The 26747-nt window shown below is 38.1% G+C and overlaps 1 protein-coding gene across 13 annotated transcripts in view; it reads left to right on the forward strand.

Moving 5' to 3' along the window:
* The window catches only part of RBMS3 (RNA binding motif single stranded interacting protein 3), a 757514-nt gene that overhangs the window by 697826 nt on the left and 32941 nt on the right, over positions 1-26747 (forward strand). For all 13 annotated transcript variants that reach the window (XM_072925744.1, XM_072925745.1, XM_072925748.1 and 10 more), the window contains one exon: positions 21198-21308. In XM_072925744.1, the coding sequence (XP_072781845.1) occupies positions 21198-21308 (111 nt within the window). The remainder of the gene's footprint in view (positions 1-21197; positions 21309-26747) is intronic.

The raw sequence follows: 26747 nt of genomic DNA on the forward strand, positions 1-26747 counted from the left end.
GCAATAGAGATGATCCAGTCCTGCTTCCTCAATTCACCTTGAATTCAGTGACTTCCCTGGGTTTTTCATCTTCTTTGTCTCTATTCATTTTTCTGCCCAAACACTCATTCTCTGAGTGTTGCCTCTGCTGTCTGAGGTAGAAAACTGACATAGTGTCCTTATTCTGCTGGAGATCTTTCTGAAACACCTTAGTGTGTCCCCCATCCTCCCTGCATGGGGAGCCAAGTTCTGGGTTCTCTCCTTGGTTTTCACTTATCTATGTAAGAAACTTTTTGTTAGGTGTTTTATTATAATTTTCAAAGTCTTAGGTAGACATACAGCAAATCTTATTCCTGGCCTCCAGCTGTATCATTTTCTTGCCTTTTTATTTCCTCCTTCTGTGGATATTCCTGATATACTTATTGAGGGATCTGAGTAAGTGGCTGATTAATTAGCACCTTCTCAATTGTAACTGCTGAAGCATCTTAATAACATGATTATTTTAAAATTATTTTTGCAGAAGCACTGCTAACAATTTTTTTTTTTATCTCAGTATATAAATGCAGTCTGTGGTCTGACACCATGCAAGTTAAAAATATTCAAGATACCATAAGTAGTAGCCTATTATTGAAACTATTGAATGTAGTCAGGTCTAACAGTATTTGACATTCATTTCTAACTTTGTCATAGGTAAAATGCTTTCTTTTCATTTCAAATTTCCTTAGAAAGAATATAATATTGACCTAAATTTTGCAGTACAGAGGCAAATCATGTGTATCTTTCCTAAACTGATTTTAGTCCCACTGAAGTGGAGTAATTGCTTAATTACAGTTTTCAGGTTGTAACCTTGTGGCCTTGCTTTCCTCTCAAAGCAGTTTGAACTAGGATTAAGTCCATGCATTCAGCAGTGCTTGCCACAAAGCCTCCTGTGAGTCAGTGGTATCTGCAGTGCTGTTGAGAGGATGGTTTCAACCTCTTTCTTACATGATTGCAAAAACAAATAGTGAAATGTAATAGCATAAACACTGAACATTCTTTGCCTGTTTCATAGTGGATTGATGAAGAATGAGTTGTGTAACACACAGATCAACAGCATCTGAAGAATTTTGAAGGAATGCCAAGTTGTTATTTAGTGAAACCACTACCTTTGGACTACCTGCCAAAGAGATGCACTTACAGCAGGGTAGGTTCTCTTATCAACTGGTCTATTGTTAACAAGAAATTGGAAATTAGGGGCTGAAATCCCACTACTTCTTACTACAGTTTAAATCCAGTTTTTCATTTCTTGTTACTGACTACAGCCTCTTGTTAAAGGATGTCTGCTGGACAGTCTTTCCCAATCTGTGCCTTTTACATAAGCTACCTGGGATGTTTTGTAACATCACTGCAGGTCTTGTTGCCAAGGAGAGACCCTCTCTGCCCAGGTGTAGCCTTTCACCACTGCGCTTTTCTGAGCGAGCAATTGAGTGGAAGTTAACTTTTCTCTATCCATGGCAAACCATACATCCCAAAGCAGGAAGACAACTGGGTTCCTCATTATCAGTTGTCGACTTCTGCCTCCTAAAATGCTGTAAACTCAGATTATGGAGTCCTTGTGGGGAGTTCAGTCTGGGCTGACTTGGATGATTACTTCAGCTTCAAGCTGAGGATCACAGGATTGACACCCTGCTACTGATCCCTGTGGTGGGACAAGAGGGCTGCATATGATTCACACAGCCAGCTTTCAAACAGCCTTTGTACTTTTGCCGTACGGCAATCTGCAAATCATTATGCACCCCCTCTTTGCCCAATCCACACAGGATGTGAGTCTGTGTCAGCTCCCAGCTTGGTAGCCTTCCTCTTTAGGACTATCAATAAAAAACTCCTGCTTGCAGCTTTGGAAATTACTGGTCTACTGCCTGCCTCCAGCCAAGAAGGTGGGGGTGAGTGTCACATTTGCAGATGTCCCACATCTGACGGGGCTGTGGCTAGAAGTATATTTTCCATAGGCAGGTAGGGGAAGAGACCTACCATTGTAAAGCTGTTTCATCCACACTGCCACGGCTGCTCCTGGCTAACCCAAAGTTCAGCGGTCCAGGAGAACAAACAGTGTTCCAGGAAAAGCATATAAAATGATTGTATGCATTTCACCACTGACATTTCTTCCTGCTGGCAGGCCACATCATTTTTGTGGAAAGTAGAGGATTGTTCTAGATGTACTTATTTTAAATGAGGATGAAGTGTTTGATGCAATGATCATTTCTTGGTGCTTGTCACAGTTCTTTTTTCAGGGAGAGAAATGGGTGGACATTTGTTGGGAACAGTTTGAGTGTTTCTGATAGACAAGCAGATGCAGAACCCCATTGCACTGATTTGTGTCTGTGGAAGTAGCTAAGCTGTATTAGCTCCCTTGCTAACTCCACTCCAAGTGCAGCAAGCAAAGACACTCATCATGACAGCTGAAGCTGTGAGAGGCCACATCCTCCCCCAGGAACATCACAGGAATAAGAAAAATTTGAAGAGAAAGAGCTGTGCAATTCCCCTGGTTTCATGCTGCTTTCTGCAGACAGTAACACCCTATTCACATCTCCAGCTTTCACTTGATATCCAATTTTATAACATTTCAACCTAAATCTTGACAGATATTCTACACCTTGGGCATATTGGTTCTACCAGGAGATGACTATAAAGCACATTCATTTTAGGCAGCTGGTTAGAGCATGGTAATGGTGGGGGAAAATGGTCTTTGAAAGGGAGTCCTGGTACTGCTGCTGCTTCCCAGAGAAGAGTTATGGCTCAGAGCTCAGTTTTGGACTCACACAGCAAACATGCTGTCAATCCATGCCAGTGTTAGAAGCATGGATCTGGAGTCAGTCCTGGGAACTCCATACTTCTTTGGCCCTTTCCTTTGCTTTGCCTCCATTTTCCAGGGTAGAAAAGCAAGATAATTTATCCTTGGATGACAAAATTCAGGTTTGGCTATAACCCTGAGAAATATTTCACTTGGCCCATACAGGTGATGTGCACGTCTTTGAGATTCTGGACTTCATACTTCAGTGGGTAGTAACCATGGTTGTTTTCTCTTAGATAATACAAATGTACCAATGTGTGTAACTGCATCCATTCAGGAAAAAAAAAATATTGGACCTGTGTGTATGAGCCAGGTGAACTCATAAACATCTTGTAATAGAGCTTGGGAAGCTTCAAATACCATAATTGAAGAGAACTTTCTCAAATATTCAAAATGTGTACATTTTTTTTTCTTCCTAGAGTTTTACATGCCGTTCAAATCTGTCTTCCAGATAAAAATCAGTGATACAGGTCATGGCTCTGAGAGTGTGGGCTGTGGTGATTAGCAATGATCTGTTTGTGGTGATATTTGCCTGCTTCCACAATATGCAATGTATTTGAATCCTCTCTGAGCGTCTTTTCATTATTTTGTTCAACAGACAAGTGAAGGAGTAAGTAGAAACATGCCATGAGTGCTGTTGTATCGAGTGAAGCATGAGACTGTGCTTTGCTGTTTCCTTTCATCTGCTTGGCCAAGCTGGGACAATATGTAACCAGGCATTATGCAATATTTGTTCTGCTTCTCACAGCATAAAAAGCTATGTTAACTCTTTTGTGCTGGTAAAAGTCTTGTGGATAAATACAAGGGACAGAACTCTTTGTCGCTAACAATTCCAATATCCAGTATAAGTTATAAGAGCATCACATGCACTACTTTTGTATGTTGTATATGCTGAAGGAAAATAATTTTACTCAAATGTGGTGGTTTCCCTCTGAGAAGTATTTTCTCAATTTCAAGGAATGCTATCTGTCATTATGAAATGCTCCAAAGTGAAAGCCCGAGCCAAACAAACCAAGCAACAGCAAAATCAGCAGAAGGCTGAGAATGTGTGATGAAGACTTAGAATCCCAAAAGAGTCTTCTGTTGGGCACCCATCTGTATCCCCATGTAATGAGTTACCACGAAGTCAGTGAACACTAATGTGAAATGCTTTAGCATCGCTGTGAGTAAGTCCATTTTGTTGACCTCTGAGTTAGGAACTACAGAAAATGTCAGGAGCTGCAGCCAGCTGTTCATGCCTTCTGCATGATCTGCTTAGACCTTAAAGCAGATGACCCCTAGATATATCCAAATAACAAGTTCATAACAAGTTCATAACAAGTATACCTGAGCTGAAGTGAAAAGATGAATTACCATCTTTAAAATATAGGACAGTTGCCAGAAAGTTTAAAAATTTTCTCTGCAGAATATGGAGTTTGGAGTGCAACTTCCTGAAAGTGATAAATCAGTTCTGATGATTGATATGAGGCTTTAATTTTCCTGAAGGTTTTCAAAGGCTTCCGAAATGTTTCTGAAATATTTTAGTAATTAGTGTTGTACAATATTAAAAATCCTTCCAAGCTGTCTAATTAACTACAGCCATAGTTGCTTCTCAAAATCAAAATTAACTACGTGGTTTGACGTATTGCAAGCCCTCTTACACAGGTGGATAATTCTAGCTCCACAAGGAGTTTTGGTCACCAAGTTTCTCAGTTCAGTGGATCTGCAATTGAATAATTTCCTCTTAATGGGTAACTTGACTAAGTGGTTTGAAAGTAATTAGCAAATACAGTGGACCCAGTATTGAAATGTATGATCAGCATCTTATCAGGAGCTACTTACTTCCTGTGGAAAACTGCGGTCAACTTCTGAAGAAATTCAGAAAGCAACTTGTTGCTCTTGCTTCCAAGGATGCTAATCAAGGAATGGTTGCACATCCCAGGCATGTTTTGACTTGTGATGAAGTGATCCCAACTGATTCTAAAGGCATTTTCCGAAAGTCTGTTCTTTATTGCTGTTGGATGTTTTATTTGGTCACTTTTAAGAAAGCAGTAATTGTCTTCTTACAGACGCAGACTATTTTTTATCCACTAATACATTTTAATCTTGGTGCATAGCTGTTAATGGGATATGCTTCCACTCCAGAGCAATTCAGATTGATTTTGTTTCTACTTCAGAAATATATTACAGTAGAGCCACAGTATATAAAAGGGCTCAGTGTGTTGAGATGAAGTAGCCTCATGGTATTTTCAGCTTCTAATGGGAGCTCAGTACATTTAGAGCAGAAGTGGTGATTGATTGTCTGGTGCTCAGGCTAATTGATATGGCACTGAGTTAGTCAGAAGCTCTAAGCTCCATCAAAATCACGCATGACATTGCTCCTGTGCCTGTTAATATTGACTGCGTAGTTCATATGATAAAAGCAACATGTTTTGGAGGAGACTTCCAGAGCTGAGTGAATCTTCCTTCAGCATCAGTTACATTCTTTCCAGAAAGGCTTCCTGCCTAGAGTAGCATTACTCCTCCGCTGGAAAATTTTTAAAAGGATGTTCTCAGGTCTGTTTATTTTTAATGGGCTTGGATGCGGTCACTGAGATCCTGTGAGGTCAGAAGAATGGAATGAAAGTGGTCACAGATGACACTTGAGCTATTTCCACAGCTGGATGCACACCAGCCGGAGTAGGCAGTCTTCTGCAGATGAATTAGTTCATTGAAGTACATGATACAAAACATCTGTTACAATGAGAACAAACAAAAACAATGTGCCTTTGAAGGCTGGGATTTGCTGGGAGCTGCTTGCAAGGGTGCTGAATGAGGCAGTTGTCAGAAAGTCAGAAACATTTTTAGGCTTGCCCTTGTGTGAACTAGAGCAAAACTACATAGTAAAAACAATTAATTAAATTAAGCAAAAGACCGCTTTACCTAAATTTTGTTGCACTGATTCCTCATACAGCAATGGGGAGGGAGAGAAACCCTCTGTATCAAATGTTTTTTATACCCTAAACCACTTTTAATACAATGGTATAACTCCAGCTGAGTGGCTGTAAAAACTTAGAAGCTACAGTGGTATAGTTATTCTGTCAGTCGTTCCTCGTGCTGCTTTATTACCAGCTGTCTTGAAGTGCAATAGACGTTTTTCATTGTCACTGCCACCTGATGACAAATAAAACCTTCAAAATGCTTTTGCTTGAAGGAATAACTCAAGCTCCTAGCCAGAAGTAGACCTTTCACGTCACCTTAATGAGCCGGAGCAATCCAAACATTCCCACCCTATTTTACTCTTACAAGGCAGTTACTTTTGGCTGCCTTTGATTTTTTTTCTCATAGTTGAGCAGGTGAGGAAGTTGGAATACTAAGATATTTATGGAGTAAACAAACATGCTGTGTGTATTAAGACTGAAGACAAATCAATCAAAGCCAGGTGTTTATCAGTTATTGTAGGGCAGTGCTGTTCTTATGGACAGTTTAAAGAAAATGCAACACTCCTAAACATTATTTCAGCCATGGTAATGATGAATTAGATACAGGTATACATCAAAGCATTGGTTCCCCCTTTTTTTTTTCCTTTTTTCCTAAATTGAGTATACTGTCGCAGAATTTGATGGATGAGAATCGTGTCCTAGATACATAATAGAAAAAGGTTGCACTACCACAAAATGCTCCCAGAAAGGTTTGGGTGCCCAGTCTGTATAAACACATTAGGCAGACAATAATAGTAAAAAAGAAAAAACCTAAACAGAAATTAGATCAAGCATGTGGTAGGGATATGTGATTTTGGACCTGGAAATCCTTTAGTTCATCCCCTGCTGATGGCCTGCTGTATCTGCACAAGGCTGCTATGTTTTTTTCTGAGGCTCAACAATTGAAACAGGAGCTTCTGTGGATGTCATGGGTGTCAGTCAGACAAGCCACTGTGAGGGGGCCTCTTTTCTGGCTTTCCATCTGGGATCCAGTGGTGGCTGTCAAGAGAGGTGAGAAACTGCAGAGGAAACAAAGTTAAACAAGGTTCTTGTATAGTTCAATTGATTCTAGTTTATGCTTTCCCGATGAGCAGGGTGTCTGGTTGTATATGTAGTCATAATTTATTATAGCTGTACAAGACAATTATGTTAATCTTACTTTTATTTCCTAATATTCTTTGATCTCATACACATCAAAGATGTAAAATTTTAGTCTTGTTGGTAATTAGCTAGAAAGCAAATATGTTGTCTGTCAGTACAGAGGATACAAAGCACGAGAAATTGTCCTGGGGGAGTCTAGATTCTAGACTAATTTTTTTTCCCTTCATCAGATTTTTATTTCCCTTTCATCAGTTCCCTCAGCCATTAAAAAAATGTACTGGAAGTAAACTTTGTCATTGTGAAATTCATTCAGCTTATTAAACCACCTAGGCAGTCAGTAGGAATCCTCAATTGAGGAAAAGCAGTTTGGTACATCAAACAAAAATGAACATCAGTGTTTCCCAAAGTTGCAACAACCCCTTGCGGTCTGTACTGACGAAGGTTTCCTGCTTGCTTGCTGTTAGTTTTAAGCAGGCACAGGCTAATGCTGTGCACAGTTCTCATTTGATTCACCCATTATAGTCCAAAGACTTTGATTTCTAACTTGTGATTACTGCACTGGTCAAGAACAGCAAATGAGGATATGCTAAATTATTTTGCTCTGCAGTTGCTCTTCAAAGCTGTCTTTCTGGAAGGAGAAAACACACAGGGATTATTTTACAATTTCTGCAGTGAATGTCTGCATCAGTACTTTATGCCTCCAGCTGGTGGATTTATACATCGCAGCTTATTCTGGGGATTGAGCCCTCCCTCCACTTTTGTTCATGAATTGCAAAGAGATCATTATCTTCATAAATTTGTTTACAGTCCAAAACTTCCATATGAATAATTTATGGCAACATTTCAGCCTAAGGATCCTTCTTAGTGTGCATAACAAGTATTTATTAGATGGTTTCTTACTGGAAATTTTTATTAGACTTGATTCTTTCATATTCCAAGGTTGGTTGTCCTTATCTTTATTAATTACTTCAGCTTCTAGACAAGATGGCCCCGTCTTGCCAGAAAACAGAATTTTGTTTCTTGATTAAACAAGTCTGCAGGCAGCATAGAGCCACAAAATTTACAATTGGATTACTGAAAAAAACCAAAAACCACTGAATTACAATCTGAATCTGAAAATAATAGCAGAATCATCTCTGCTAGACATAACTAATTAATGAAAATCTGTCTGTGGTATGAAAATCTTTTGGATACCTGTATAGTGATGTGCAGCTTGGCATCTGTCTCAGAGGATTAAAAAAATGTGAAATACTGGTAGCATTCAAGTTGATGACAAAACCATAATTAATTTTATCAGGGCCAGGATTTCAAGCAAAATTTTTCAAATTCACTAAGATATGTATTTTACTGTGATTGTTGGATTACAGAAGATTGAACCACTGAAATTGCAATCAGCTTCTGCTAAAATTCTTGCCTCATTCTAGTTCCCTCTAAAAGCTGTGCACTACTGCACTACTTTCATAATTATCTCCAGTGACCCTGAACTGAAACACCAGAAGATGGTCCTTCATGATTCTGCAGTTCTTCAATAGTAACAGAAAATATGACAGGAAATACTACCAGAAAACCATTTCATGTACTTTTCAGTCCCACAAGTGGATTTTCTGTGTGCCTGGAAAAGTCACTGCAGAACACAAATGTGGCTGCCAAGAGGTTTGTCTCTAGTGGAGTTTATCAGAACATCTGCTGGTAGTTATGATGCATCTTTTGATGTCAAAGACAAAACAAGAGTTTGTTTGGTTTTTGGAGGAAGGGGTTTCACACATAATGAAGATTCACAAGCATGCAGTGCACAGAACACAGCCCTTGAGTCCCTGTCACTCTGGAATTAATTAGAGCACTATTTTTCTATCTACACAGCTCTTGATAAAAGATGGGAGTATTAGCCATTTGCCTATCATCTCATTCCTATTTATCTTCCTTTGGATGTTTCTTGTTTCCTTTACCTCTGTGTCTACCCTTTGCCTCTGGCTAGGACTGACAGGACTATTACATATATAATACTCTGTGGATTATAAAATTTGGCTTTGTGGCCAGAATCAAATAATAGCTCTAAAACTTGTCTTCAAGTGAAAATGTGCAGAGGGAGAGAGTAGTGACATGGAAAAAGTTGTGAAAATGTTGTTTTGACTCCACTCCCAGAGAGAACTTAGGGAGTGCGGAAAGGGTGAGAAGAAGAACAAAGACAAAGTATCTGTAATCTCCCTGTTTTCATTTCTGGGCTGTTGAACTAATTTTAAGCTTTTTTTTTTTTTTTCCCGCCTTCAAATGTAGATAAATTCTGAAATGACATGTCATTTTGAAATATGGTGGAAACATTGCTTTTTGACAGCTCCAATTTTTTTCATTCTTTTGGTCACAATTATGTGCCAAGTGTGACCTGGATTCACAGGATGTTTTATTCTCCTTCAGAGTTGTTTTTTTTTTCCCCACATAATTTACTGTTCATCTCAGCAATATGTGTATACCATCCAGCTGGCCTTCTTTTCTTTAGCTTGCTCTATGGTTTGTTCCTCCAAAGCATCTTCTTACCATTGTGTAAAAGACATCTTACTGAACTCATGGCAGACTCAGCTGCCTGATCAGTGCTTCATTGAAGGCTGATCATCCAGTTTGGATCAAAGACTCACTCTGGTACCTTTACCACAGTAGTGACTCATCAGCTTATTCCTCTCTGGCTCCAGAGCAAGGTGCTCTCTATTGTTAAGAGACATTTTCAGAGTAGTATTTGGTAGTAGGTGGTTCCCATCAGCTACCTTGTAGCCTGAAGAATTTACTTAAGGTAGGGTTTAGAAAATTACTTTGAAAAAAACTTGAACTGCTCTTTCTTGGCTCATTCGTAAAACCTCTGGAATTACTGTTGGCCACAATAGTAGCTAATTTTTAGATGCCAGAGAAAATAAACATAAAGTTTTTTTTTTTCCAGAGAAAATTGAACACCTCTACATTACTCAAACAGCCGAAAGAAATTCAGGAAAGCTGCCTCAATTTTTTTTATTTCAGCCTAAACTTCTGCAAATCAGACAGTGTGTGGAAACCACAAAGTCATAAAGACGTAAAAAAATCTTTGTTGTATGTCAGGATCTGACTGCTTGCTGTGCATTCCCATGGACAAATACACAGTGGCTGGTAGGAAATGGTGGTGTATCAAAAAAAAAGCTATAATAAATAAAATCTTTTTGTAGAGATTACTGCAGCATGGATATGGATAAGAGTAAAATAGAGCAACTTACCTGATTTACTCCAGTAAATTCATTTAGAGAAAACTGAAGCAGCAGGCTTTGACTTCATTTGCCCATGTTGCTTTGGCAATTCCTCTGAAATTGGTACTGTGATGGCATGGATGTGGTCCATTCACTAATGTGGAAAAAGGAACTGTCTTTGGTAGTTACCATCCTTCTGATAAAATTGAGTGGCCTGAGAAGGCCCATTAGCCATAGGCTAGTGGCAAACATCCTCTGTAGGCAGAGCAGCATGCCAGAAAAGGACCATGCAAGTCTCTCCCTTCTGTGTCATCAGTGCTCTCCACCTTCAATCTAACCTGTGGAGATGCAGCCCCCTACATTTCCCAAACCTTGGGAAGGCTGTTGGACATCACCAGTCACAGTGATGTATGTCTGAAGTAGAGAGTTTCTCATGGGTAGCTGATACCTGAACAGAACTGAGCAGCTGTTGCTTGATAACAACTTTCAGTCCCAGCAATGACCAAACCTGGTGACCCAGCACTGAGACTCTCTGTTCTATTACCAGACCCCTGAGCCACTCTGTTCCCCCCATGTACTTTCAACATATTTAATATGTTACAGCTGTGCTCATTGCTATACAATAGTTAAGAGGGCTGCCAGCATTTCCAGTATGAACTCGTATTTTAAGGATAATAATTCAGCTGTAAAAAATGTGCTCTAGGCTGAAACTTTATAAGGAAGATTTCTGCCCAAGAGTGACTTTATCTGGACAGAAAACAAAAGGGAAAATATATCAATTTAGTAATTCTTAATCAGTAAAGATATATTTAAAAAAAAAAAAAAAAAAAGTGGCGTAATCCTTGCTGGATTGATTACTTGCTCTTCTTTCTGGCCTTAATAATAGCCAAAATCTGAATCTTTCTTAACTTTTCATGTCTGCTTCTTAGACCTATTTGAACCATTTTTGCACTGAATATTTACTCAGATGGATTGCTTTTAAATTGCTTTTCATCAGTATTTTCATTTATTTTTAAAAGACAATGAAGTAGGGCAAAGTAGACTCAAGTTAGCCATTTTCTCTTATTTATTTCAAATCTTCTCAGCATGAATCAAGCGTTAAAATATATCATTTTCTTGATAAATTTGGACTGGTGTGTGTAATTGGAAGCACCTGTTCTCTTTGGGGCTGCAGTGGTGATGACCCAAGATGTACCCCCCAGTGTGAGCACTCATGGACTTGGGAAGTTCAGATGTAGATACAGAATCATCCCAGAACCCTGATTAACAGACCAGCTCCCAAGTCCTCTGTATATCACACAGGACTGAAAGCACTTTGAGATCTTCAGTAGAAGGGACACCTACAAATATTAATTGTTTATTCTAACACAAAGACTGGAAGTACCTTAAAGTAAAGGAGAACTAAAAATATCCGATTTTTAGTTAAAATCTGTCTACCCTCTCTAGACTCCATTTTTTTCTAACTAGTGGCACATGGCTGAGGGCTTGAATTTGATTTTGTCTATATGACTTGTACCTTCATGGATTTAGATGTGGTTACCTTTGAAGGACATGCTCTGTGTACTTGCTGCCATCAGCTTTACTGTCCTCTTGAGGTGTCATGCATTTGGGAGAGAAGTTTTAGGTACGGACACTTCTGCAACCACAGTTTGTCCAGACTGTTCCTATAGTCTCAGTTGTTCGAAACAGTGTGCAAACTGCAATGCTGTCATTGGCAGCATCATCCAAAGCAGGGTGGATTTTCCAGGAGCAGCAAAACCCAAGGAGCCGGTGGCATTTTGCTTGCAGAGAGTCCAAGGAGCAACTGGTCTGGAATTTTTAGAGTCAGAAAAATCACACTCAAAATGTGTAAAGGCATGATGAGGCATAGTCTTGTGTTACTTTTAATGATGGAATATAAGGTAAGAAGGCACTATTTGGAAGTATGTGCCTCAGTCTTGGATTTGAGGTCTATCCCAAAGCTGGCAGTGCCAGGTAGCCAGTTTTAACCAGTCAGAGGACAAATCCCAATACAGAATGGAGTGGATTCCATCCATAGCCTCTCCTAAGGAGTTACCATTCTAGAAAATGAAATGCAATTTGGGATCTAGGCCAGGACACACAGGCTGTGAAAATTTTGGGTTTAAATGAAAGGAAAGGCAGGCTGGAATAGTTGCTTTCCCATTACTATGTGGGAAAGGGCTTTGTTGTATGTAACATTACAGGTTACAAATCTAACAGAACATGACAGAGAGACAAATTTCTGTATTTGTCCTCTCTAATAAGGGTGCCTTTTAGTTTTAAAGATTGGTATGAATCACTGTGATCTAGAACTGAATGATACGTAACATGAACAGTGGCTTAGTACAAGATTTTCCAGTCTATCATCTTCAGGTCTAAAATCTATTATTGAACAGAAGCATATAATTAGAAAAGCATCCTTACTCACCTAGGGTTTAATTTATAGCATCTTCTGCTATCTGTCTTTCCTAGTAGGTAGGAGAAGAAGGATTCCTGTGAAGATTATGTGGTCTTCCTGTGAAGATTATATTACTGGTCCTCATCAGCTTTCCAGAAATTTTAAATTTGAAAAATGGTATGAGGAGGGAAAGAACATAATTTTTAGACCCTCCATACCTTTAATCTTCCTTTGTGCAGGAGCTGCCAACAAGGAATCGAGATATAGGCAGCAGATGGCAGTGCACCATAGTGCATCCTCATGGAGGATGGACATTGTGCTTGTAGCTGAGTTCAGGAGTGATACAGCAACATTAACCTCAACATTTCAAGGTGGCTTTCTACCCATCCCATGCAGCTGTGTACCTGTGTTACATGGTAGCCCTTATATCAGTGTGCTTCTGAGACTGCAGCCTAGATTTGAGCCTTGCCTAGGAATTATCTCTGATGTTGAAGAGTTCCCTTTGGCTTCCCTTGGAAGGGAAGGGCTTAGTGTGAAGCTGCCTTATTTGTATTGTCCATCACTGATAAATTCTGGTTTACAAGAGCCTTTCTGATCTCAGAATTGCAGGGAAACATCCTGATACTAACCACTCCTTGACTATTGTTCCCATTGTCCTCTCAAGTATTTGGGATTTCACAGAGGAGCACTCTGCTTTCTTCCACCCTAACACCTCAGTATATCTTCTTGGAACTTCATTCAGTGATACCGCCTCACTTTTTTGAAAGCTGAAGGTATTTCATATTTCCATCTAAGTCTGGTTGTGTTAAGTATTGTGGAGTTAACACCAAGCACAGCCATACCATTTTCTTCATTGTATAGAGTGTCATTTTTGTCATCTTATCTCTAATAAGACCTTAATATGTAGGATTATATTACCAGCCCTCTCTTTTCTTTGGCTTTGGGGTTTGTTTTCCCACTTGTTGATAGCCAGTTCCTCATAATTTCTAATTTCTCCCAGTGTTAGTGTTTGTCCTTCTAATGAATGAATATTTTCATCCAGCTCAGCTGTAAGATTACAGCTCACACAGTGCAAGTCCCTGCAGGTTTTGGGCAGGAAACAAACCACAGCATATCTGTTACAGATCATGGCTTCTGCCCTGTCCCTGGCCATTGCAGTGTCGAGGCTAGAAGTGCACATAGAAGAAATGTCACTGGAGTTTCCTCCCCAAACCCAGTTAAGAACTCTCTGTGCCTGGCAAATGACCTGTGCACCAAATCTTGCCAGAAAAGCAGAGATTAACAGCCCGAGGTGTCAGCCACTGGGTCACATCTGTTGTCATGCCTTTGTGGAGCACACACAGGTGAGACTGCCTCACCTTGCATGGAAAACTGGAGGCCCAGGGAAAAACAAGGCCCCACTACATTAAACATCTTACATGCTCTCATGTCACCAACCTGCTCTGTAACTCTACTTAAAAGCACAAACCTCTGGAGGCAAAATTTTCTGTCAAGCATTTTTATTGTTTTAGGAGCAAGTTTGCCTGAGTAAAATAGAATTAGTAAGCATTTTCAGCTAATAACAGAAGCTTGTACTCATTGCTCATTAAATGTTGCTCATGAGCAGGAAGTTTAAAAACCACTCACTGTTGCTCTTAATTACATTTAACATAATAAATCATGCACTGAGAGTTTCAAATATTAAAGAAAACCTATCTACATACTGAAAAAACATTGTGGCCTGAGTGGGTGAAATAGAATTGGCAATACAATTTGTTTTCCCATGTGTAATTTTGTGTGTGTATATATGTAGATGTAAAATCAAACTATTGAGGATACAAATATGACATCCATTTTGAAAGTTTCATTTGAACCCACTAAGACAAAGAAGTGCAAATGTTACCTAAAGACTGGTTTTGGCTTGTATTTTAATGTACAGTTTGATAATATCCATTTATCACCTAGGATGTGCCATTAAGTGAATTTTCACACCTGGTTATAGGCAAGAAGGGAGGGAATAGAAGAGAGTTGTTTGAGGGGAAGTATTATCTGGATTTAACTTTAGTAGATGAAATTCCATTCTGATGTTAAGAAAAACTAGTCCACAGAAAAGAGACAGTGCAGGAAGGAAGAATTTCATCCACATCAGAATATATATATAAGAATATAAACAGAATGTAATTGCTGGTTTTCACATGGATTGAAATCTTTCTTTTGTGAAATCTGATAGTGGGAAGGGCAGGAGAAGATTTGATCTGTGTATTACAGTAGTTATGTCCCAGGCAAATTACCACCTTTGTGTTTCTTTTTTTGTCTTCTGGGGATGCTAAACCCTATCTGAGTTGTGAGGATTCTTTTGTTTGTGGTGGCTGTTCTTGACATAACAAAAGCACTGATACATGGAGTGGCTACATAAAGCCATCATAGAGCCAGGTGCATACTCATAAGCTGAAGAGTAGGGAAAAAAACAAATGAGATTTCTCATTCACTTCTAGAATAGGTCAGATGAGGGAGCAAGATCTGCCTATGGCGTCTCTGCCTTCTCCAGCAATTGCTGGAATAAATGCCCCACTGCAACAGGTCATTTCCTAATTGCTGTGGGCTCCTTCCTGATAGCAGACCCCAGCTAAAATACTCCTATTTGTTCCTGTATATAATACCAGTAATTTTATTTTATTCCTTTGGCAAGTTGAAGAAGGGTATGAAAACTTCAGATTTTCAGTCTACAGAGAGGCACATGGGCTTGTGGTCCAACCTGCATGGGCAGAGTAGGGGCAAAGGTCTAACACAGGGCTCACAAAAACTGCTTCAGAGTCCCTATAGGTACTCAGGTATATTTTTCATTCATAAATATTTGTAAATGTTATCACTTTCTTGAATGGCCTTTCTTTTGAAACCTTATTTTGGGTGGAAAGATACAAGTCACCATGCAAAACTCACCTTAGGCACTGAGTGACATGGGCAGCTTTTTGTTTGCAGAATAAATGCTATTTGTTTTTGTTAGGTCCTTTTAGATTAACAGACAGAGGTATGCTATGATATTTACTGATTTTTTTCTACTCTGGTAGAAGCATAAACTACTGACATATGGTACTGCTTGATATAATACATTTATTAACTGATCCAGTATCATTTCAGGTATTGCTTTATTTGTGCACACAGTTACTAATATAAAATTCTTCTTACTGCATCAGCTGTCTTTTCCTCATATCCTGATATTCCCATTTCTACATCCCTTTAATCTACATTTGTACATGTAGGCTGGTATCTGTACATTATCAGAGCTGTATTTCAGACTAGGAGACAGGAAATACAAGGAAAGAAGGACAATGGGAAAGAAACCATCAAAAAAATGTTGTCTATTGTTGAAGAAAGGTGAAGCCTACACAAGGGTCACCTTTGTTCTTTATTTACCACACTATATTTGGATTTTTAATCCTTTAAAACCAGTTACTTTTGGGCAGTAACTCTCTTGGACCTATGATGTATACTTTGAGCCAAGGAAAGGAGTTCACAAATATACAGCAAAAACATAAGAAAAGGAAAGCAAATATGCCCATTGCTCCTAGGAGGTTCAACTAAGTTATGAAGGTGATGTCAGATAAGAATTTGAATTATGCCCATGATTCAAAATATTGCCATGTGAACTTGTGGTTTAGTACTCAGTACAGAAGCAGGGTTCAGCATTAATGGTCTGTATCAGGTTTGCTTATTCCAAAGTTAAAGCTGCATTAATTTAGTGAAGGGTTTGGAATTCTTGTTCACTTTACCACATTTTTAGCAAGCTTTTGAAATCAACAATGTAATGAAATGAAATCAAATCCTAAGATTTGTAGAATATACATTTTTAGTTGATGTTTGCTGATCTTCTTCACTATACTCAAATCATTATTTAATCTCTGATAAACTGGCAAGTGCCATGGCACATGCTACCTTTTCACTGAGAAAGGGAAAATAAGTTTTCCTTTGTTTTGAAATATCAACAAGTATTCCCAGCAGAGGTGATGACAAAGACAGAGAGGATTTCAAAGCTACCTTTAATCTTCCTGCAACAGTCATAGGAGTTTGACCCTTACAAACCAGTTTTAAGTAGTTCAGTAGAATCAGTTCTGACAAGGGGACCTGGTTTTTCTGCTGCCTGTAAGAGGCAGCCCAAGGAGATCAGACAAGTCAGACTAGACAGAACAGTAAATCAATCGAAATATGGCCATCATTTGTTCAGTGTGCAGAGAGAGTGTATTTATCTGCAAAAAAGCACGCATGTTGATTTTTTTCATATTAATTCTTGATAGATGTGTCTGTCTGATAAGTATAAGGAAAGTCATCCTTTCACTCAATTTAATAAAACCTCGAGGAACAACATGTTCTCGATAACATAAAGGCATTCACTTGGTAGTCGGGTAATAAATTTTCAGATGGAATGGCCTAGTGCTTATATGTCTGCACAAGATACCTGAAAACAAATTTGAAAAGTAAGTTTTCTGCTGTAAAGTTTATTGGCTTTACATTGACCAGTATTTACAAAGCAGAATTTGTGAGTATGGTTAAATTGTTTAAACTTCTTAAATAAAGGAAAAGTAAATTCTAAAATAAACAGATGCTTACTGTAAGCTTTAAAAAAAATATTTATTCAGCTGGTATTTTCCCCTTAAGTCCAATATCAGTATTAGAACACTGAAATAAAATAGAAGCCTTTAATGCAGTTCATTATAGCAGAAATCTGTGACCAAGTAATCTGTCCTCTCACTGGCCCCTTATTGCATCTCTCAACTAGTGAACTCTCCATTCCTAAAGCCTCCTAATACACTTTTTATTTCTGATGTCAGTTTCCCACCCAACAGACAAAAGGTGGCATTTGCACCAACATAGACTTGTTCTGTTAATGCCTTTTGATATTGGCAAATACTTAAAGATATTTTACCTCATATAATAAACTATATTTGGTGTCCTTCCTGTAATTTGAGTTTGTTTCCATAGAGGGGGTATGCAATGTTCATAAAGTCTAGCTTCTCTCTTTGTGATAGACTATATTTTGAAATATATACATTTATTTTCTTATAGGAAAAATATGTTCATAAAGCTTAAAGCATTCTAAAACAGCAAGGTCTTTCAAATAAAGTGAAGAGGAAATCAAATCTGTATGTCAGCTTATCTAAGGTTTATCAAAATGTTACAAAAAATATGCTTGTCTCTGTCATTATTCCTTACCATTTGCCCTGTTAATTTCTTTTAAAACCACTCTAGCATCAACACAGTTGTATGACAAATCATATGTTGAGAATATCTTGCCAAATTTAAAAGTCATTATAATCAGTTTCTTGAAGGAATTAGGGAAAAAAAAAAAGTAATCATGCTGAGGCAACAGGGGCAACAGGACAGATCTAAATAATTGACCAGATAACTACTATTTTTGGCAAAGACAGTGACAAAAAGCTCATGATAATTTCTTCTGCAGGATTCTTGCCATTAAAATGGGCTTTAAGTAATAGTTTGCAATGCTAAGATGTCTTTCTATACCTTTACAAACTCAGTAAAATCAGATATCCAAACAGATGAAGATGAAACAATATGTTTGATATAACCTTTGCCAGTAGCCAACTGGATGTTTATCAGCAATTACATATTATAGGCTGAAAAGAATCAAATTACTTTTAATATGATGGCAACGTCTGAGGCAAAACATTTTTGTCTTCTACAGCTAAATAAATTGAATATGAATGGACTTGACAGCATGTAATATGAAACGCATTATGGTCTGGAGACTGGGGGTCGCCCTAACAACCAGACAATATTTCCTTAATTAAGTATAATTTCTTTCCTACGTGATCACAAGGAGATTCTGAACTGGTGAATTAATGATCTGGGAAATGCATGTAATTCTCTGCCCTAGGTAACTGTCAGTTTAAAACATGTTAAGTTGTCTTAGGAAAGCTGCAAATATTTGATTTGTTTTTTCAGCTTCTTTTTCTAGCATATTAAATGGTGCATATTTAGGGACGGGAATATATATGTTTTCAATTTGGAAATCATATGTTTTCTGCCTCTGAGCAATTTTTTTTGTCCTTGATATATTTTCTCTCTGGTCCATATGTTTTTTAATAGTTTGTTTGCAATACCTGTAGTGGTAACTTATTTGCTGAAAGACATTTGCTCTCAGATTTTTCCATTTTATGTCTGGCAGTTACATTTGTTAAAGTAAACCATAAGACTTGCTTCACCACTGCCCCTCCTTTATTTCCAGGTTCCTGAATTTCTATCCGGAATAGTTATCAGCTATAGATTACATATGTAATCACAGCAAGTTCCTCCAACTGTACTTTTGCAATAAGCATCTTTGCACGGGATTGCATCCAGAGGGTTCTGGAGTATCTCCAGTGGGGGAGATTCCACAACCTCTCTAGGCAACCTGTTCCAGTACAGGATCACCAGCACAGTAAAGAAGTTCTTCCTCAGGAACTTCCCGTCCATCATTCTCTGCCTGTTGCCTCTTGCCTGATTGCTTGGCATCACTGAGAAGAGCCTGGTTCCCTGCTCTTAACACCTTCCCTTCAGATTCTTACGTACATTGATGCCCTCTGATCATCTTCATGGTCCCCCCTCTGGACCCTCTCAAACAGGTCCATGTTCTCTTTATACAGCACCCCACACATCTCTCAAAGTGGGATATTGTGAATGTGGAGAAGAGAGGGAGGATCACCTTCCTTGACATCACAAGTGGGAGCCCAACTTGTCTGTCATAGAAAGCCCTGAGGCAATTCTCCACCTTTGAGCCAAAGAAGAACACTGCTTGTAGAAGGAACTGAGAACTGTTTATGTTTGCAGTTGACGAATTTAATTTGAGTGCTATGGTTTGATAGAGTAAAATTACTGATCACTGAGCATAGACCTTACAACTTCCTCTCATAACCAAAAAGTGCAGTTGAAGTCCAAACCCTAGGACCTCATCTGGCTGCATGGTATCCAAGGCCACTGATTCCAAAACCAAAACAAGATTACTTTTTTTGTGCATGGTTCTTCTTCAGACTCTTGCCCTGAATTTGCTATGTGGGAACTGCTGGATGGGCTGAATGGGTGTGTGCCCTGAAGACTTGCTTTTAGACTCTTTCACCTAAAGGGAAGATTTCACTGTGTGGTAGTTCATTAAATGAACTAATCTATAAATTAATCCATGTAAACCAGTGCAAATCATTAATAGGTAATAAAGCGGCAAAAGTGGCAAGTGTTGCAGGTTTGATACATGCACACTGACTGGCTCGTTTCCTAAGCATTTATTTGGAATCATGAGAGATACTCCACAGAGGCTAGCTTCTGTAATTTGTCAGATTTCTTTAGGGACTCTTGTCAATGCAAGAAATATAATCCACTCTGTAACATAAAACAAATGTGGATGTATTTCATATGCTGAGGGTATTACAAAAAAGACTGACCAAAATGAGCCTACCTTCTAGACTCTATACTTCTCAGATAGGATGTGTGTGGAAAAAATATTGCTGGAAGGTGAGTCAAAATGGAATTGGTATTTCCCCAATTGCTGTTGCCAAGCAATCAGAATTGGTTTTATTTCTTTTTATTTGCAACTGAAAATTTGAAATCCTTCTAATCAGATCCTTTGCAAAAATAGTTCTATGTAAATGTGAGATAGACATGTAAGAACAGATATGCTATGAGTTTTGAAACACGTTTGTTTTACAGGTTGGTTAAACAAGTTTGTTTATAGATGAATTTTTCCAGTATTCTTGAAGCAGAAAAAAAGTAAATTTTTTTGAACAGATACATTCATCTACATTTTTCATGCTTTGTAGTAGATGTAATGTGATTGTGCAAGTTTGTGATGAGTGCACGCAAAGATGCATACAAAGTAAAGTTATTATTTCGTATGAAGAAATGACTGGAAATACTATCCCTATCTGCAAGAAAAGGAGCACTGACTGACTTTTTCTAACCAACACAGGAAATAGTATTTTGCAACATAGAACTGAAGAGAATCAACACTTCACTAAGTAATGGTGTTACCAACATGGGTCCCTGGGGAGCTGGAGACTGAAAAATAAGGAATATGAATGGCAAAGAAGCTCTCTCTCTAAAGCTCCTCTGGCATGTCTTTTGTTTCATTTTTTGGTCAAAGTCTCAGTCCCTTTAGTACATATGCTCTTTTTTATTAATGTCTTTGTTTTTCATGGAGAGAGGAAAAATGCTTTAAAACACTGTATATGTGTTTTAAATGGGTGTCACTACCAAACTTACTAGCTAGTCTTACTTAAGCAGATATAAAATACCATGAATAAGGGTTCTTAACTGAGACTGTAAAAATCCAAGATCATTACCATAATAGGCTGAAGATCTCTGACACTGAAGGCTTTAGAAATCAGAGAAAATTGGGGACATATGTGTTCTGTCTGCAAGATTGTTCTATATAGGATATGGAAAAATGGAAATGACAGGCATTTTGCAATGTACAGTAGCATTCATCATAGAAAGAACATATGCATTTGTTTGTCAGAAGCATTGAAGTAAAAAATGACACTTAATTGGAGCTGACATAAAATGGCCTCATTAGCAATACAAATAATATATGTGTGTAGCTTGGTTGTCAATAGGAACAAAACATATTTTTTCTGACAGATATATTAGTGTCTTTTAAGATTCATGTCAAGTTTTCAGTCATGTTCACTCATTTAAAGAATGCCTGTTTTTTTTTCTTCTTCTTCTTCTTTTTTTTTTTTTAATTGAATGTGAGAGATTGAACTGTAAATAATGTGCGTTTCTAGGGTGCTGTGATAACACCAACAATGGACCACACTATGTCAATGCAGCCAGCAAGTATGATGGGCCCTCTGACCCAACAGATGAACCACCTTTCCTTGGGCACAACAGGAACGGTAAGATCACTCTTTTTTTCTCTCTATTTCAAAGCAACTATTGGTTACTGATTTTCCTTAGGTAATTGACTACTCTTTTCAGTGCTTTTGATGGTGAAATGAGGGCTTCATAATCATGTCTAATCTAATCTAAGAACTAATCGGCATTAGTTCTTACAGAACAGAAATGACAAAGTAGCATGAGTAGTAAAATGGTAGGCCAACAAAACCTGATCTATGTTTAAGAGGAATTATTTGTACTCATTCCCATATAATTGTAGAAGTACTGCTCTGTCAATTTGTTTTTTAAATTGTTTGCTTGTCAGTGGAGAAAGTTTCATACCACTGGGATCAGGAGTTCTGGCTTTGTGGTGGGATATACTACTCACTTCAAATCATAGCAGCCAGCCATTTGCATTTTGTTCCAGGCTTAGAAATGGGATTTTTGGTCAAGGCCAGCTGTGTTTCTAGTATATCATATTTAAATATGCATATTTCAACAACTGTTTTCAAATTTTATTTTTAAACTGTGTAGGTCATACTCAGTTAACTCCCCCAGAGTCAGAGAAAGGCAAAACCCACTCTTAATTAAAATCCTTTAAGCTCTCTGAAAAGTTCCTAAAATACAGCAGCTGGACACCATAAATGATGGTTTGATATGTGAATGTGTGCACGCTGCATGTAATGTAAATTTTTGCAAAAGTACAGGCATACATATTACTTCTGTTACTTTAGAACACATGCTCTTTATGTAATAATTGCATGAAACGTGTAATTACTTAACATGCTCTGTTATGCACTTACCCTTTTTTTCAACACTGTTCTACTTGATCCTAACCTATAGGAACACAGTTTTCCACCTTTTTTTTTAGTTGAATAAGGTACTTAATACAGTTGTATCTGTACAAAGTTATTTAACTCACTGTGTTGGCTCTCTTCCTGACCTCTTCTGCTGCTTCTTTCTTATCTCTTGAATCTAATTCTGTCTCCAGTGTCTCTTCCCACTTCTTTAAAAAAATCTCTGTTAAGATCTAATAGTTCTGTATTTTTTTCTGACGAAACTTAAACATGATGGTTCATTGTTTATTCCCGACATTTTAAAGGTTGATTTTAATAATCAAAAGAAGTAGGAATTACTTGGCAAAGTAATGGCAAAGTTAATCTCAGCATTTTTCCCTTCATGAAATTGAAGCAAATACTTGGTCTAGTGAGAATTTCTGCATGTATAATTATTGTGAGTCCAAAGCTTGTTTAACAGTTAAGGCAAGGAAATGGAGAATGAATTCTGATTATTCTGTTGGGCAGCTCCTATGAATTTTTTCCTCTGCCTGTCATTTTTAATTCCATAACACTTAACAGACATTGTCTTCTGCACTCATTGTCTCACAATATTAATGCAAACTAGAAAATTCCCAGTTAATGTTCTCTTCTTGCTTGAGACCACTGTTACAGTGCTTAGAGTAATAAATCCATCTGAGGAGTCAGGCGAAGGACTCTGAGAGGCAGTCAGTCATCTAGTGGGATCCTGAGATCCTGAGATCTGAACTCATGTTACTGCAGCCAAATGAAAATCTTTCCTTTGTTTCCTAGCTCTTTACACAATTTTATCTTTCAAGGTCGCAGAATTCCCTGTGATAATTTCTTGAAATACATTCAGAGGTATACCAAATAGGTTTATGTTTACTATCTGTACAACTCCTAAGTAATTTGCAGAAAACTTAAAGAGCAAAAAAGAGTAAACAATTGATGAGTGCTACAATATCCATAGGCTTTTCAAACATCTCAAATGACACCCTATTTTAACACATACAGGATTTCTCTTAGATAAAAACAGCATCAGCACCAAATTCAGTTTAAATACTCATGTGAGCAGTATAATCATGGATGTCATAGAGAGTTTCTTCTGTTGGGAATTCCTCCTGTCAGAAGTCATTATTTGGGCTGCCAGTGGCAGTTTTGCTGGATGTATCCATCCAGATGTGAAATTCATTCTTCAGCATGTATTCTGTTACAGAAAAAGAAAGAAAGAAAGGAAAAAAAAAAAAAAAGAAAAAAACACGTGGGGAACACCAGCTATTTAGAGATTTGACATATTTAGAGATATTTTTGCTTAATTTATATGGAATTCTGAGTTTTAGTCCAGAGAGGGGAGCATTGAGAGCATAAAGCAGGATAATTGTGCCAAATCCAAGCCATACTACTGTGAGCACCTCAGCAGGACTAGGTTTTATGGGAGATAAAAGATATAAATTATACATTTCTATTATGAATATATTTTTCAATTTTATCCTTAAAACTGTGCAACAGAGTGCAATAAAGAGCCACCAGCTACCTTTCAAGAAACCAGCCAGATTTTTTTAGGCAAACAAGACAAAAAGTCACAAATAATTCTACTCACTGTTGGCAGTAATTCTGTCACAATTTAATTTAAAAGCTTGCAGTATGTAAAGCAGTTTTTATTGGAAGGCTTTCATATGTTCACTTCCTTAGACAAAGCATTTTGGTAATTAACGTAACATTTTTCAGCTGAAACAGACCCCTGTGGTCACTTAAGTGAGAGTTGACTTCAAAACCACCTCTACACTTGCCTGATTCAGGATGAACACTTGGTTTCTAAAACATTGCTTCAACAGAAAATCTATTCTTTAGTGAGAGAGCTAGAGAAATAGCACATAGGTCTATGCATCTTTGTATCTTGTGGCAATTACTCAGCCTTTTGATGTTCTTTAAAACACTAAAATACTCTGTCCAGGCTGGAGCCATTCCATCTCCCTTTACAGAGGGAGCCATTCCATCTCCCTTCACTCTTTAGCTCTTTGGGGAGGTGAGTGACCTGAGTAACAGCAGCTTCTGCCATTTCCTGCCTCCATCCAAAAACTGGATTTGAGTTTTGATCTGTCAGCCCTGAAGCACACATTAAAGCCTTTGGGAATCCAAGGGGCAGCTGCCTCCATCCACCTGATTATTTGGTCACCAGCCCAGGTTGGGCTTCATGCTGCTAGGGTGTTCACTTCTATCTTGCAGCTTCCAATTCAGCAGTCAAAACAAAGCAGCTTTCCTATAGACTCACTCATGGTCAGCTGCATTTCCCTTGTGCTAGGTAAAGCCTTCCCTCCAAAACACAAATAATTTTGTTTAGGAAATTATTTGCCATGAATACGGGCAAGAAGTTTTCTTTCTATCCAAACTCCCAAAAAATGCATGTTTAATTTCATTTTATTATATTTTTAACATTATTAATTCTTATCTATTATTGAATTGTCCGCATAAAATTAGACTTCTCTGCTATACCAAGCACTCCCCAATCAGGAGGATGCCTAATTAAGCTATCAAGATGCCAGGAAAAGCTGCAAATCCATCTTTGCTTGACTCCAATGGCAAAGGATTGTATAGGGCACTGGAGGGAGAGAGGAGGTAAAGGTGTGCCATTTATGGCATCTTGACCCTATGCTCCTGTGTGGTGAGAGAAATTGGTGCAGCATTTGTATGTCCCAGTTACTGTGCTTTGTGCTTTATCCACCAAGAACATAACTCTTTTTTGCCTTTCTGAAAATCAAATTGATTTCTGTGGGTGAAAATACAGTTTTTGTTGCTGATTAATTGAGAGGCATGTGTGCTGCTCTGATCACTTCCCCATTCTGCTTGAAATCTGGAGTTAAGCAGACAATCTGCCAGAGGGGTGATTTCTGCTGTATTTATATGTATTTTTCATAGATACTTCTTCACTCAAAAAGAGCAAAAAGCATTTACATGGGTGTGCTAGCTGTGGGCAAATACATAAAGAAAACCTAAGCTTAAATTATGTCAAGATTACAGCAAGAAAGCATAGCTCTGAATATTCTGATTAAGGCTGACAACCCAGTCTCAGCTCCTACAATTGTATTAAAATGAAATTTTAATGCCAGAAGGCATAATGTGAAGATAGACAAGAGGTTTAAGGCTTGATTTTTTTTTCCTAGTTTATTATTATTTATTATAGTAAGTCTTGTTTTTCCTATGTAATATTCACCTACAATTAGGTCTGTTATTAAAAAAGGTACTATAAAGGGAGAATAGAGTGTGTGAGTCTGTAAGTGTAGCCCTGAAAAAGCAACATTAGTATGTGTTTAATAATGTATAGAGGCTGTAATTGTCCTATCATCAGCCTATCACTCAAAATATTTCTGATACAGCCATTGATCTGACATCTCTTTTGTGGTTTAATAACGTTGTGATTGATGACTGAGTGGATATAATACAAAAAACTTTTGAAATGTAAAAACTGAGTAGTTTGATCACTGCTTTCAGTCATTGCTGCTCGGCACTTCCAAGTTTGGCCATCAGCAGCAATAACCTGCCTCTTCGGCGGGAAGCAGGTTTGCTTTATTCATTTTCCTCTGCTTATCATTCCTGAAGGAAGTTTGCTGTTCTGCGCGTTCCTGGTTGGGGCCTCTCCTCCCTGATGTGAGCATCCATTTCCGATATTGCTTGGGTTCCAGTTTCATTCAGTTTGAGGCAGCCTTTGTTAGTCCTCATAGGCAGAGGGCTAACTCCAGCTTTTTCTCCCTCTCCTTTGGAGCTGCCTTAGTGTAGGCTTGTTTCATCTTAAATCTTTGAGGCCCGCACCAATGGGAGAGTGAGTAGAAGTCAGGGTTTTTACTCAAGCTGGTAGTTCAACTGTGCTGCTTAATTGTTCTTCACACTTGACATTCATTCTGCTTTCACTTTCTAATTTAGAAACTTGATAGGCAACTTACAAACCCTCTATTGCACTTTTTAAACAACAAGAACAAACAAACAAAAATGTTTAATTGTTCCAGATACTCTGTATTAAAAATGCAGTCAGGTGAAAGAATTGCAATGGCATAATGTGGGATCCTGTAGTAACTGCACACTACCTTAACTCAGCTTTCCTGGTTTATAGTTTCACTGAAATTTCTCAGTGGAATAGCAGGCTTGTTATGCCGGTACATCAGTCTTATCTTTCACTTTGTTAGTTCTTTTTGTTGCCAGCAAGGCTTGATGATATCTCCAGAACCCTTCAATGGAACAACAAGCTTGTTATAGGTTTTTTTATCTTTTATTTCCTTTGGATACTCCATGGTCACTAGTGGTTTGAAATGTCACCTGAAGGCCTCAGCAGAATAACTGCTTTGTTAGATAGGGTTGTTTTTTTTCCTGTTTAATCTTCCATTCTATTTGCAGATACTACAGCTACATGGAGCTGAAACATCATCGCATTCCCCTCATGTTCAGGCTCTTGCTCAAAAGTACTCTCTGTTATTCTAATTGTATGTCACAAGGTCCTTGGAGAGCTCCAGAAGCAAGGTTTCTTTGCAGTCTTGTGCCTTTCACGTTATCAGGTGTTAATCTTAGAGCTCTTTTATTTTATTTATTGACTGACAGTTTCAGTTACTGTTTGTGTGGAAAATATAGGACTGAAACCATTTCAAATGAAATAGCCTAGTTCAGGCTGAAACT

Source organism: Taeniopygia guttata, chromosome 2, assembly GCF_048771995.1.
Source record: "Taeniopygia guttata chromosome 2, bTaeGut7.mat, whole genome shotgun sequence".
NCBI classification, from domain to species: domain Eukaryota; kingdom Metazoa; phylum Chordata; class Aves; order Passeriformes; family Estrildidae; genus Taeniopygia; species Taeniopygia guttata.